Here is a 14,226-nt window from a genome sequence, read left to right as displayed (position 1 = left end):
TCTCAAGTGTTGCGGCCAGACTAATCAAATTCTGGGTTTGCCTCACAAGTTCACAATCTGTGCAATCCATTTTGATAACATTAGAAATTTCGGAAATTACCTCGCGGGCCACTTAAAACCTTCTCGCGGGCCACATGTGGCCCGCGGGCCACGGGTTGGCCGGTCCTGTATTATAGCAACATAAAACCACAAAAATCAGGCTCACTTCATATTAAATCTGAGATTATTCTCATACGCGTTTAAAAGGCGATGTACGCGTACACCCAGCTTGGCCCGTTTCGTACTATTATACAGTTCTACCGTAGTATTTCCTGAGGACCAGATGTTAGCTTGTAAATTGAAATGAGAGCATATAAACATTTCCAGATTATATTAGAATGAGATTACAGGCATTTCGCTGTAAAATGAGTCTACGATAACTAGAATTATCTAGTTGTCCAGGTCTGCCTAAGGCTGGGCCTGAGGCTTTGACCATAGTGTCCTATATGGTGTCGACACAGGCAAATCTCACGCCTCAGTGAAATTGTATCACGTCACAATTTCCATTTGGCTACAGGCAATTTTACGGTCATTTTTGATCGGCTTGCCGAGCATTAAATTTGGTAAAAGAGGTATCAATCGAAAGCTGACTCTGCACTGATCACGAAAATATAAATTTTATTTCGCTCGTTGCCCTGGAACTCCCACAATCAGCCTCGAATTTTTCATTGTTATGGAGATTGGCACTGTGACGCAACAATGCTGAACAATGCTGTCTAGCTCTTTTTCTCTTGAGCTATTCTCTCGTTTCGCCAGACAGCATTGTTACGTCCCAATGCCAATCTCCATAACAATGAAAAATTCGAGGCTTATTGTGGGAGTTTCAGGGCCACGAGCGGAATAAAATTTATATTTTCGTAATCAGTGCAGAGTCAGCTTTCGATTGATACCTGTTTTACCAAATTTAATGCTCGGCAAGCCGATCAAAAATGACCGTAAAATTGCCTGTAGCCAAATGGAAATTGTGACGTGATACAATTTCACTGCGGCGTGAGATTCGGCTGTGTCGACACCATATAGGACACTATGCTTTGACTGAGTTGATATCACAGCAGATCATCCATTCCACGACATTATAATTAACTTGAATTTGTTAATCAGCCGTCTCAAATACACTTTCGGGGCGTAAATAGCTCCGTTAATGTCTACTTATACATTCCCGGCCATACCAAAGCGCGGATGGAGATTGCCATTCCTGGGGGAGCTGGCTGCCGTACAGTACATTGTGCATTCTTCACATCAATATTCAGTGCAAATAAATCCCGGGAGTGCAGTGTAGGACGTATATCTTAAAGGGGCACTGCACTCAAAAAATGATGTGGTCTCAAATTGAAGAGCAGAACGAAAAAAAATTTTGGCCGCAGCCGTTTTCTTCAGAACTCCACCGTAATGGAGCTGCAATTTATTGAAATTTCCAGAGTTGCAGCAGTCGCGGCTCCGGATAATCTCTTAACCCGTTACATGGCACGATGACTTCCTCGTCGCACTTGCTCGACGCGATTACGCAGACGACGAACTTTAGATAGTTGTCAGCAGTCGATGTTATGAATGACTCATGTCTTGCACACCAAGGCGGCGCTCAACGTACGGTGTTAGGTCAGGAGGATTTGTGTCTGGAGCTTGTCACGACTCTATAGTATTTGCCAGTTGAATGATACTGAGATGTCGTTACAGTTGTATATTGATGCAGATACAGCTGTCATTTTCAAGATGTATTATTGACTGCACAGTGCACAACCTTTGGAGTAGTGGTCTTGCGGAAGATACAGACACATGATATTTGTTAGACATATTTGCTTCAGAACATCGGCTGACAACTATCTGAAGCTCGTCCTCTGCGTGACTGCGTAATCGCGTCGAGCAAGTGCGACGATGAAGTCATCGTGCCATGTAACTGGTTAAGAGATTATCCGGAGCCGCGACTGCTGCAACTCTGGAAATTTCAATAAATTGCAGCTCCATTACGGTGGCCTTCTGAAGAAAACGGCTGCGGCCAAAAATTTTTTTCGTTCTGCTCTTCAATTTGAGACCACATCATTTTTTGAGTGCAGTGCCCCTTTAAGCAGTGATGAACAATTCTCTCCCAAGGGATGAAATGAGAAGAAGAAAATAGAGGGGCTGGCCGAGCCACAATTTTACGCTATATTCGCCGTTGTATTGATATTCGCTCTAAATTGAGAGCGGTGAATGGCATCATTCAAACATGCGGCTAAGTGGATGTGTTTTAGGTAATGAAAAGTTGACGGTTTAGTAACAAAGTAACACAGTTACAATCACACACCGTGTAATTCGTAATGCAACAATCGCAACAGTCATGGTTTGAACTATAACTAAGCCAATGTGCTACACTCATCATCCTGTGCTCGATGTAAACCTTTTAATCGCTTGCGGGCCACACATTCAAATGACTCCAAAAACCTTCAAATCCATATTTTTTCATTAGCATGCATTATCATCAACTCTAATAGTATATAGGCTACTTTATATCAGGGATCATAGAGACTCTAGTCTAGGGTTGCCATATTTTTAGGAAGCAATTTCCGGACACTCTTTAGCGTCCAGTAGCGGATTTAAAATGAGTTGTACCACATTATTGACCGTCAATATGACGTCACACTAGAAAAGAATTGCCCATCGACTGTATACACAATACAGGCATAAAGTGGAACATAGGTCATGAATTGGACCATCTGTAATGTGAGCTCTGATGATTGCTAGTTGCTAGGGTTTGCAATAGATTCCTGCACGGGCCGGATGAAATCATCTGGCGGGCCGTGTCTAGCCTGTTAGGATTATGTTTGACATCCCTGCTATACAGTTAGGTCGGTGCGGCTATCTGTTTATGTGTGTTAATCAGGTCCGAAACAACATTTTTTCTCCGCCTCCTTTCGCCTCAAAAGCACTGATCTTGGGCCCACCATAGGCTAGTCGATGTAACTTGTTGGGCACTTACTATATGCACTTGGCTGTTGAATTTAATGTATGAATTCTGTCAATAATATTGATTCTTCGATATATTAGGCTACTATAAAATGCACCAGCAGGTTGCACATCCGGTAATTTCCAGCCTTTTATGCTCGTGACCTCATTTCCTTCTTGAAAATGTTCCGTGACAAAGCTCAAAACTTGATAAGCTGATTACTACAAAAGTTCAGCTTGCCCAAACTTACTCACGGCCTAGGAAGCTGATTACGTCCAACATCATCGCGATCTCCAGATAAAGGCGGATGGCCCCAGGATTTGGAACCGGTGTCTGTGATTGAAGCATCCAATCGGCCTTAACCAACTCTAGGAATATACCGTTAGCTTATAATTGCGATTACAATCAGACTTATTTCAGTAAATGATGGTTATTTATATTTATTTTGATTGCATTTTTGGCGAGGGTGGTGCCTGGAGCCCATACTAATATCATTATACGTTGCATTAACTCGCGCGCGGCGCGAATAACAATTTTGAAAGCATTAATCTGCTTGAAAATAATATTGTTCATGTTGATTTACGAAAAACTTTTGAACCTGCATCAAGCCTTCAAAATTCCGGACATTTAGGCATATTTTAGAAATTCCTCCCGGACGCAGATTTTTCGGTGAAATTCCGGACATGTCCGGGAAATTCCGGACGTATGGCAACCCTACTCTAGTCGAGCAACACCTGCTATCGCAACCACCGGAATTGGTGAAAATACGATGATTGCTGGCCAATTTAATACAGTTATTAGAGATGGTGTAAACCTGAGGTTCACGTTCGTGTTCTGTGTGTGAACCTCAGAAATTTAGAGGTTCACGTTTACAAACGAACCGTGGTAGGTCCTGCACAATGAACCTTTTTCATACGTTACAAGTGCACGTCATAATAACATCTTTGGTTGAAATTCTTTGTGTTTCAACTTCGGACCACTCTGTGCATGGCGCTGTTAGCATAATAACATCAACTCTAATCGAGTATGCACCTTGCCAATCTCGAACATGTTACTTGCTTTGTTACAAAAGTTTGCTCGAAATATCCAGCTTCACGTTTGTGAATATTTAGCGACTCTCTGCTGTGAGCTTGACCCGCAATCACACAACATCATGAGCGAAATACGCTGCATGTAGGTACAGTCAGTAAATGATATTTATTCAACCAATCAATGAAATTGATGTAAAGAATACAGCGTTGTCCAACGTAAAAGATTTAGCAGGCGTACGGGATCCATCTTGATTTGATATGTTTATTGTATCATAAAAATCTGTGTGACTGGGGAGTTAGCTATTACTGTATAACTTGGTAATGGAATAATGGCGTATAGGAACTATAAAAACCCGTTTTACACTCAGCTCAATATCTATGTAGCAATAATAGTCAGACGCCGAATAAATTATCTGGTCCGGCCTAGACCGTCAAAGCGTAAGCAAGTCAGCATGTAGTTCAACATTGCCGCATAATGTGGCCTGATTCATTGCTAGCGTGTACAACTGTACATCAATATATCGCTTCACTGAAATGTAGGGTTCGAAATAGCGATATGAAGTCACCGGATGTCATAGGTTCACGTTCGCGTTCATACAAACCCTTTCAAAAAGTTTCAGGTTCACACAAACCTGAACTTTTCGGGAGTTCACACCTCCATAACATTATAAACCGCTAAAGCAGTGGCTCTACCGACGATATATAAGTTGGTATATTTCTAAGCTCCCTTTATTTCAGTCGCAATACTGCGTTGGCCGTGGTATTACGTCGTGAGGAATATGAGAGATTTAATTGTAAACGCGGACCTGGCAATTTGGTTCAATAATATTTATTCGTAATTTGGATATCTCTGGAAACCGGAGACCTTTTGAGTCACAAGTTACACAGAAGTGCGACCACAGATTATATTCTTTATATAACTATTATATTCCCCATGCAACATGGATGTATTGGTATCGGAGTGGCGTTTTCCCCTCTGCCAATAAGCGTACCTACATTTCGGTACAATATTTCTGAAAACAATTACCCTGTTTTCTTCCTAGGAATTAGATGTCAATGTCACTGATTTGCTCCTAATAGCGACTAGAGTGAAAACGCAACACTCTAACAGGGTGGGTATAATGTGGCCCATAGACCACTTCGACGTTCCCTGTTCCGATGGATTATTCACGTTGCTGTTGTTTGTGGTATTCATGATGTCTGTGGACTAAGATGGTCATTTACACCAGGTCACTTTTCTTCATTTTTTATTGTAGTTGCCGTCTTGTAGCTCGGCCCACTTCTAGGCTTTTTAAGACACCGCTTACACGGACAAGATTGCGAGGAGGAGCGTAGATTATTTACGTGAAATTTTCTCGTAAATGTGCTGGATTGGGCAAGCTTTTCTCGATTCACTCACAATGGCCGGACGAAATCGTGTGGTGGGCCACGAGAAAGCCCGAGGGCCGTATTCTGACACCACTGGATTATACTATACGAATACAGTTGGCAGTTGGAATCAACATCAAGTCAGCCAATCCAAGTTCATGCGGACTAACCGAATTTCTCTAGGCTTTGCGGATCTCACATTGGTTTGGTATGATTTATTGATTTTATTTTTAGAGTATATTCTTGTTGAAATGAAGTCGAATATTTTCGGTTGACACTGGTCATGGGTCATTCTCAGCAACTATAATAGCGAATTGGAAAGACCATTGTGTATCAACAATAATATCACAAAATATGACGTCATCGGCATGAAGTTCCGAATAATCGGGGCATATCATATTTTGATTACATAAAGAATGAGAGAAACACCGGCGCGTCTGCCTGTCACTGTGTCCCTCATATTTCCATTGTATTTTGTATTGATCTCTTCAGCATGTTAAACGCGTTTGCAAATTTATTCTTGCCGTCTTCGTTTTCTTTAGGAACTTTTTTCGATAGTTTATTCTATGCAGGACAGGGGTGGCCAACCTTTTTACCATTCACGGCCGCATTTCGACAACTCATGTTGACCACGGCCGCAATCCAGGGCATGGTCGTAATGAACTAGCTGGAAAAAGTGGATAGCGCAGTGGTATAATCCGCGGCTGCAACACCAATGGGTGCGGGTTCGAGTCCGACCGAGGTCGACTTCAGAATACCGATACCTAAGTGTTGGAGGTTTACCTAGGCTCCTCCTCGCCACCTCATCCGCGTCAGCGGTGTCTTACAAAAGCCTAGAGGTGGGCCGTGCTATAAGTCGGCAGTTACGGAAAATACAAAAAGAATATCGGCCTGGTGTAAATGACCATAGTAGTCGACAAACACCATGATTACCCCAAAACAAACAAAAAAAACTAGCTGGATGAAAAATTCCCATGCTAACGTGTCTATGTTTATTTCCAGTGAAATCCAGACTAATCTATTTAATAATATATAGGCATATTATACGCACCGGAATCGCGAGTGGTGACTGGTCATGTAATGGAATTTGCTGATAGTCGCGCGCAGCACGAACCTTTTATCAGTTTGAATGATAAATTTCGTCATTAATATTAGTAGCTTTACATATTGCTATCAAACATTTATCCTTTCTAAGCCCATGTGATCAGATTCACTAGTAGAGTTAGTTGTTGGGAGGGCCTTTTTAAATAGATTTAGGGAAAGTTATAAATGATGATGCATCTTCGAGTTGGTCACTTTGTTGTATGCTGTTATTTCTTGACCTTTCATCAGGATTGTCGGTATAGTGGAAGAGCACACGGATCCGAGTTGATATTTTTATATGGGACGCATCATTATCCTATGCTGTTCGAATTTGTACTGTGGGCTCTGATTGCAAACGGCGCTACTATATTAAAATGGAAAAATGAATTCACATTGAATCAAGAAAAACAAGAAAACAAGAAAATTTCATCATTAATTAAAATCTCACAAGAAATCGGTAGTCATATTCGTAAATTCAAATTGCATGTTGACGGTCGCCAGGACATACTAATTGAATTACTAGTCCAAGGCCGCACAAATTCCCTACTACGACCGCAGGTTGGCCACCCCTAATGTAGGACATTGTAACTGTTCATTTCGTTTGCGCGATGATGTTAGTCTGGAGACGACATCATGATATCCAATCATTCTACTCTGATTGTAAGACAGTTGCCAGCGCAGTGTTGAATACGCAACACTCAATTATGACATCCGAAGTAACCAAAGCGTATTCACAATGTGTTCTAGTCGTGGATGTTGAAAAGTCAGTAATGCTAGTTCCAGTACTAGTTGCACATTTTGAAAATCCAGTAGCCTGTAAAGTCTGTGTACAACAGCCATAGAATGAATTTGAAGTAAATCACAGTGTGCGAATCATTGCGAGGGGAGACGCGTGGAGTCGGTCCGCAGACTCTGTACCGATTTGGTGATAACGGGAACGTAATTACCATCTCGGTCGGCCTAATTGCATGATTGGAATATCGTGCAATGTAATCCTACCATATCCAAACAAGCAGTTGAAAAGGCGCAGGTAAATAAGACTTAGTTCTAAACGCTTGGTGCTACAACGTGGCCAGAAGCTGGTTATTCCACGTCCGTATCGCAACTTCATTGGGCGTTGGAAAAAAAGAGATACCGAATAGGTTAGTTATGCGTTTGTTCGTCGCGAGACACTGAATTGAAGTATGTATAAACATAGTTTTGGCAGTCACGTAGAGAGTTCGCAGGATTGTTGTTATAGTTAGGTGCTATTATGGTTGCGACGTCTTGCGGTTTATATCAGGGGTGTCGAACATTACCGGCCGCCAGACGTTGTTATCAGGCCAGCGAAGCAATCCTTAGTAGATTGAATATTCCTCCTACTATATCCATCACATTTCTTACAAATGGCAAGATTTGCAGTGAGACACGCGTTCACGTGAATAATCCCTCGAAAGCAGATGTCAAACTTGTTCATAGGACACGCTAAGACCATCCGACGGCATACCAGTCTCCATTAGAAACAATCAATGACATTGACATGAACTTGTGGAAGGCATATAATGCACACTCGATTCAAAGTTATTCTGGAATATAGGACCCAAAAGCCTCTGTAATCCGCACTATATTGTAATATAAACGTATATGCTTGGTAATAAATAGCGCTGGGCAAACGAAGTGCCTGAGTGATTCGATTCTCAATCGCGCATTAGTCTTCGACTCCAGTCGAGTATCCGAATATCATTCATTTATGACCTAGAAACAGTGTGAAAGGTGTGAAAAGCTCGCATATGTACCTTTTATGCGATCACAAAAAATAGAATACCAGTTTTACATCACACAGGAGGCAATGTGTGTCAATGCCGTGGGTTGATTAGACTTCATTACCACTAAGCACCAGGGCGCGTAGCTTTGTACAATGTACATGTTTCGCATGTGATATGAGAAAATCGCCGTTTACAGCCATCCGCAGTATAGGGCTCTTTTGACTTTTTTTCTCATATCGCACTGGCTACTTGATAAAATTGTTAGGTTACCTAATTTAAGCCTACGCACCAAATATGAATGCGCAGACGTCTACTGCTGAGCCGGTCAAAACCAGTATAATCGGTAGTCCCGTTGCTGCCGACCCGAGCGCTCAAATGTAATGAACCCAGACCTGGTCCTAATCGAAAGCTGGTGTCGCCACTAATACGGAAATACAAGTTAAAATTTGCTCATGGTAATGGATACTTCCCATAAATGCCGTCAAAGTCTGCAAATCGTCATTGTTCCGAGCAATCGCTTGATGGAATTGGTCATTGTTACGATTATCGTGTTGCGGAGCTCCGATTATTCGGAACAAACGGTTTTTACGGCTATTTCGAAGTTGTTCCATTGCCCTGAACATATTTTGTGAATTTCGTAATCACTGCGACGCTAGCTTTCGATCAAGACCAGTTTATTACATTTGAGCGCTCGGATCGCCAACTCTAGCTTACTAATCTATAGTTTGACACCCCTGGTGTACATCGCGGGACGAGCTTATACTTGTAACATTCTTTGACCAGTGATGAATCAAGTATATTATGATGCTCCTATGCCAGTGCCAGACGTAGTGTTATTCTATCTCATTCATATCCAGCACAAAGCTACGAAATGGAAGCCCTTGAAGATCTGGAGAGCACCACCATTTTACTAGAACCTATCCATCCGGTATCAAACGGCAAAATATTGCGCATGAAGTTGCCTCGCTTCGTAGACGTTATATCTTATTTCATCAAATCAAATGGCGCAGATTTGGTCACTCAAGGAACTTCCAGTATGGATTACAACGAATCCATATGCGTCGGAAATATTTGCGAACGCGCACAGCAGACGGACGACATTACAGACCGCTATAAACCGGCTGCACCCTCCAAATCTACACAGACTTGTGACACAGTGAAAAATCTTATGAAACCTTTGATGATATCGTGCCCTTCACAGCGAACAGCTACTGTAGCTCCTTTCGGGGCTTCATGGAGTTGCATTAAAGATGACTCGTTGAAGGAGAGATTTGATTGTGAACAAAATGACCCGTGTAGGAAAGCAACACGCATTCTGAGTCATCACCTAGAAAGACTGAAGGTAGGTTGGTTGGCTCAATATTGAGTTGTCCAATATATTCAGTATATGATTATCCGTCTGGTGGAAGAGGTGAACATATCATTTTCTAATATAGCATCACCGGAGGGTTAAACTATTGAAATCTGGCCATCGTGCATAGTTAATTGCTTTCCTAGTCGTTAGTTTCCAATTCTGTGTGATTTAAAACGCTACTGTTACTGTAGTGTCTGACCCAGAGTACGACAAGACTAAGTAGCCTACGATAAGTCGACAACAATGTGCAGTGTGAAGTGCACTGATTTCCGGTATGCGATTGCTGCACGCTTTCTACGTGGTGATTGTCAGCGACTGGCATTCGTTCATTGTGATTCTACCATCCCGCGATGAACGCTACTGTAGTATAACTACTCGCAACCTTATTGAAAATTTCATTTGCACTAATTGGGTAGTTGATAAATACATTGTATGTTATCCACGGTGTAGAAAGCATAGTTTGGACAAAACAAATTTGTCTGTGGTGGTTTTGTAATCGACTAGTTCACTAGGCCGTACTAGATATATAAATATAGCAACTAAAAAGATAAATATATATCCCTCTTGAATATAACAGGCAACAGTATATGAGGAAACGTTCGCCCAACTTCCCGCGTTCCTATTAGTAAAATATTAGCTCATTTGTCTGGCTTGAAGACCATGGAAATCAGATCATCTTCAAGCTGCCATGTCTAGCCCTTGTTTCATACATTTGTAGTTCAGATTGGATACGATCGTCTTCGTGAATATTAGGACGTGTGAGAAGCAGTGGACATGCGGAAACACGTCTTTCTTATGTGAAGAACAACATTGTTCGGTGGGCGTTGTAAAAGACTTAGTCAATTCAAATCGAAATTATGCTAATCCCTGGCGTACTCAGGATTGTCTTAAATTTCCGGTGTACCTGTCATTTTTATATCGTCTTCTCCAGAATCTGATCAGGATTATAAGTCGTTATCGCGCCAGCGAAATGAACACATTTACAATGACCTACATCGAAGATGTGTCTCAGGTGAGTTGCCGTAAAATAATATTGACCCTCTGCAGGTCGAACCCAACAGTTGTCTTTCGGTAGCTGGCGTCAGACATGGTGGAAAATTATGCAGATCAACAACGCATCGTGGACGAGTTCGAGAGGAAAATGGCGAAGCTGGAATCTGAGAATAGTCGGGTCTGGGCCGGTGGATCAAATGCCTCGTCACGTGTCCCACAGGACGCGTTGTATACTGTCGCCCGCACAATACGTAATCCACCTGCGAAACCACAGATGTGGAGCGTTTCTTCTCGACACAGACCAGGCACTTCGCGAACAGAACGCATCGATATGACAGGTAGCAACCAGAATTTTAATGACTCGACTCAAGTCGCTATTTCTCGTGCACTTAACTTGACTCCACTTGATTCAAGAAAATTATCCATGCTAGCGTGATCCATTCTAGCGTACTCTGATCATCGCGAATGGCTCCACCAGGTCATATGACTAGAGACGTTCTAGAGAATAAGAATGTCAATAAATCAGTATCTTTTGGAGCGGGGTCTTATACTATACCCTAGAGATTTACGTAGCGTGTCGAACATGCCATAAACTCGAAAAATAATGAACAGTAAATGCGGACTCGACCATATAATAACCGGAGTGGACTCGGACTTACTCTGTGGTGAATTAAAAATGACTCAACACGACTTCACATCTAATCAAATCTATAGAAATGAATTGACTTGAGACTCGGAACTGTCCGACTTGGTTACAATCCTGGAAGCAACCAAACATGAGAGTTAAATCATCGTTAGTTAGAACGACATGCCAGTAATATAATCTGTGAAATATGTTTATGCTATAATTATAATTCCACTCTAATTTCTGATTTTCCAGAAAATGCTACAATAGAGCTGTGTATTACGAGCACGAGCCGAGCGTGGTGTACAGAAATTTGCCATCATGCTGATGAGAATGGATTTTGTTTTGATATGAACTGCGATTTCTTTCTAGTTCCAAATTTTATTTAACGTTTTTGCGTTTTCAGTAGTCTCATTTCTAATCAAATTCGATAAAAATGTAACCATAATTATAATTCTAGTTCAACTTGAAAAAGTTGAAACTATTGTAGTTGCCCAACTCTGATTGCAACGCTTCCTCTTCAGATCGCAAATGTCACGACAGACATGAAAGTGGTATATCGAGTTCAACAACGGAATCATCACCTTTAAAAAGGCGTACGGACAGATCAAGGTCTCCGATACTCAAACGAAAGACGTCGGGTAATCCACAGTTACGCTCCGATAACACACCCGCCGCTAACACAAGACTCGCGCGTCTCCATCTTGGTGCCGTAACAGGTAAACGGCAACCAAATAACAGTGATCATCACAGCATACGCCGCCGCGGGGACTCGAAGAAAGAAGCAAGAAAAGCCATGCGTCATTTGCCGCCAACGCATGTCGGTGCAAATGCGAAGTCGAGTCGGCATAATCATCACAACGATGTTGGTCCTGCGTATTCAGTCCACTCAAGTACGCCAAGGGAACTTCAATTTCCAAATACTGGTTGGCGCTTGTTCGCAATGAGCGAGTGTCAGCAACATGGTATCGGCGACGCAGAAATCAACGGCACTGTCATGATTGATAAAATCGCATCAAACCCTGTAAAAAATACATTTCGGCCTGACGGGAACTCAACAAACGCACAGCAGGCATACGAAGATACACTTAGTGTAAAAGAAGGTTCACGTGTCAGAGATGATATGGAAAATATTATGGCAAATATGGTAGCGGTTGAAGATGCCGATCAGCGCGACGTAAAGCCGTGGGTTAACCCGAAATCTCCGGTGCTTCAGAAATCGGCTTGTAGGAAGTATCCTGGCATTCAGCAGAACAAGCCGCCGGAAAAAGCTACATCGAGCGGCTATCCCCAAAGAACCCTAATTCGGCGGGTTGTAACTCGTAAAGATGACCAAAGCGCGAACCACAAGACGGAATATCATTCCAAAGCCGTTCGGTCCACTGCAGAACACGGTAGGAAGAAAATCGATAGACACCGTGACGGGCGAACGCACTCGTATGGCGTCCATTCTCGCTTCGCTCAAAGTAAGGTGTAAGTACTAAAAGAAATGTTGCCGACCTTCGTGGTGATCATCGGCTACGGTGTTATTGGCAGAAGCAAACGCCGATTGTTTGCAGTGAAGTCTGTACCTCATGCATGCACGTGCGTACCTGAAATATCTAATTTACGTTGCAAATTGATATAATCCAACACTTATTTCATTATATAAAACAGTATTTTTAAGGAGTTCTAGCCTGATGGCCAATGATACGTGTGGTGGGCGTAAACACAACGCTTGTGGATACTTTGGTGGTATGTCGACTTAACCATTCAAAGAAGTCTTGTGAAATTACATTATTCAAATTTTGAATGTGTGTGCGTATTTCCTACAATGCGAGCCATCGCTTGCAGTTTCATTCATACAAGTCGCTGGAATATCAATCGTATCGTATCATATGTAATCAAGTAAATGTTGGTTCTCTGCGTTACAGCATTTTGTAAGTTTTTGCAATAATGGTTTCGTTGCTCTCCGTAACCTCGGAACACTTCATGCATCTTGCGCACCATAATTGTCTACAATTAAGGTTGAGGCTTGCTTCAAATAAATGGAACGTAATGGAAACAAAGACGGTTTGGGAAGAAAGGTGCTTCATAACAGTCCCTTAAGCGGGTACTCTTGGAAGGGGATTATATACTGTGCGCCACACGAAAGTAGTTATATAGATCGGTCGTGATATGGCAGGGGTTCTTATGGGCCCGCTGGTGACCTGCCGCGAAACTCGTGTTGGTGACCCCCCCTTTTGACCCCCCCTTCCGCTGGTGACCTGCCATGTGTTCTTATGGGATCTCTGGTGACCCCACCCTTTCAGGTATAGGGCTCGTTCATGACCTGCCGTGAAAACTCGTGTTGGTGACTCCACCCTTTTCGAGTCCCTATCGCTGATGACCTGCCGTCTCGTCGATGATACCCCCCTTTCAGGTATACGTTGTGTCGATGACCTGCCTGATAACGTTACGGCATAGGGATCTCTGGTGAAGTGGTGTTGAATATCAAGTATAGTAAACAGTGACGCCATTACTTAGTACGTATATCCCAAATTATTATATATGACCGATTTGAAGTAATCCCAACGTTTACGGTGAGCGCGACTTCGATATATCGTTATTTTTATGGATGCCGCGATGATTCGTACTCTCAGGTATAGACTGCGTTGACATGTCGTAATTTCAGTAAAAAGGTGTGAAATAGTTGGCTAAATCTAGGAATCAGCCGCATGGTAATGTTTTGGTAATTAGTTTGCCACAGAGCCGGCGTAGATGGCGATTCGAATACCAACAATATCCGCGTTCACATAGTAACACTTCAAAAAGGTGTGAAATAGGTTACAAATCCCGCGATCGCTCACAAGATAATACCTAAGACATAACCATCGCTCGCGACTTGGTGTTACAGGCATGCCGATCACTCACGAGGTATTATTTTGGTAATTAGTTTGTCGCAGATCTAGATTTCACTGGTAAGATTTAATATGTAACGAATAACAGAACCGTCGCAGACGGTGATTCGAATACCGACAAATTCTCACTTATTTCTGATCCAACCCTAATCCTCTGTGAAGTTGACGCTTATTCAAAAAGGTGTGAAA

At 42.4% G+C, this 14,226-nt stretch overlaps 1 protein-coding gene across 2 annotated transcripts; it reads left to right on the top strand.

Moving 5' to 3' along the window:
• Positions 1-172: 172 nt before the first annotated feature.
• On the top strand, positions 173-12,950 carry LOC145442704 (uncharacterized). 2 transcript variants are annotated; one of them, XM_080320686.1, is made up of 6 exons: positions 173-476; positions 1,080-1,321; positions 2,091-9,528; positions 10,472-10,552; positions 10,616-10,871; positions 11,683-12,950. In XM_080320686.1, the coding sequence occupies exons 3-6, from the start codon at positions 9,058-9,060 to the stop codon at positions 12,633-12,635; spliced, it is 1,761 nt and encodes a 586-aa protein (XP_080176812.1). In that variant the 5' UTR covers positions 173-476; positions 1,080-1,321; positions 2,091-9,057; the 3' UTR covers positions 12,636-12,950. The 2 variants fall into 2 exon arrangements, with proteins under 2 accessions (XP_080176812.1, XP_080176813.1); XM_080320687.1 differs by having other exon boundaries at positions 173-1,321; positions 2,091-7,583; positions 9,044-9,528.
• The last annotated feature ends 1,276 nt before the right edge of the window (positions 12,951-14,226 follow it).

The sequence above is a fragment of the Botryllus schlosseri genome, chromosome 7, assembly GCF_051294905.1.
Source record: "Botryllus schlosseri isolate E-star chromosome 7, Bs_hap1, whole genome shotgun sequence".
Taxonomy (NCBI): domain Eukaryota; kingdom Metazoa; phylum Chordata; class Ascidiacea; order Stolidobranchia; family Styelidae; genus Botryllus; species Botryllus schlosseri.
This window is presented reverse-complemented; position numbering and strand designations above follow the sequence as displayed.

What these genes read in the sequence shown, in the direction of transcription:
- LOC145442704 (XM_080320686.1), top strand. Translation starts at nt 9,058, where the DNA reads ATGGAAGCCCTTGAAGATCTGGAGAGCACCACCATTTTACTAGAACCT. An exon ending in ACATCGAAGATGTGTCTCAG is followed by an intron (nt 10,553 to 10,615) that starts GTGAGTTGCCGT and finishes GTCTTTCGGTAG; the next exon opens with CTGGCGTCAGACATGGTGGA. An exon ending in AGAACGCATCGATATGACAG is followed by an intron (nt 10,872 to 11,682) that starts GTAGCAACCAGA and finishes CTTCCTCTTCAG; the next exon opens with ATCGCAAATGTCACGACAGA.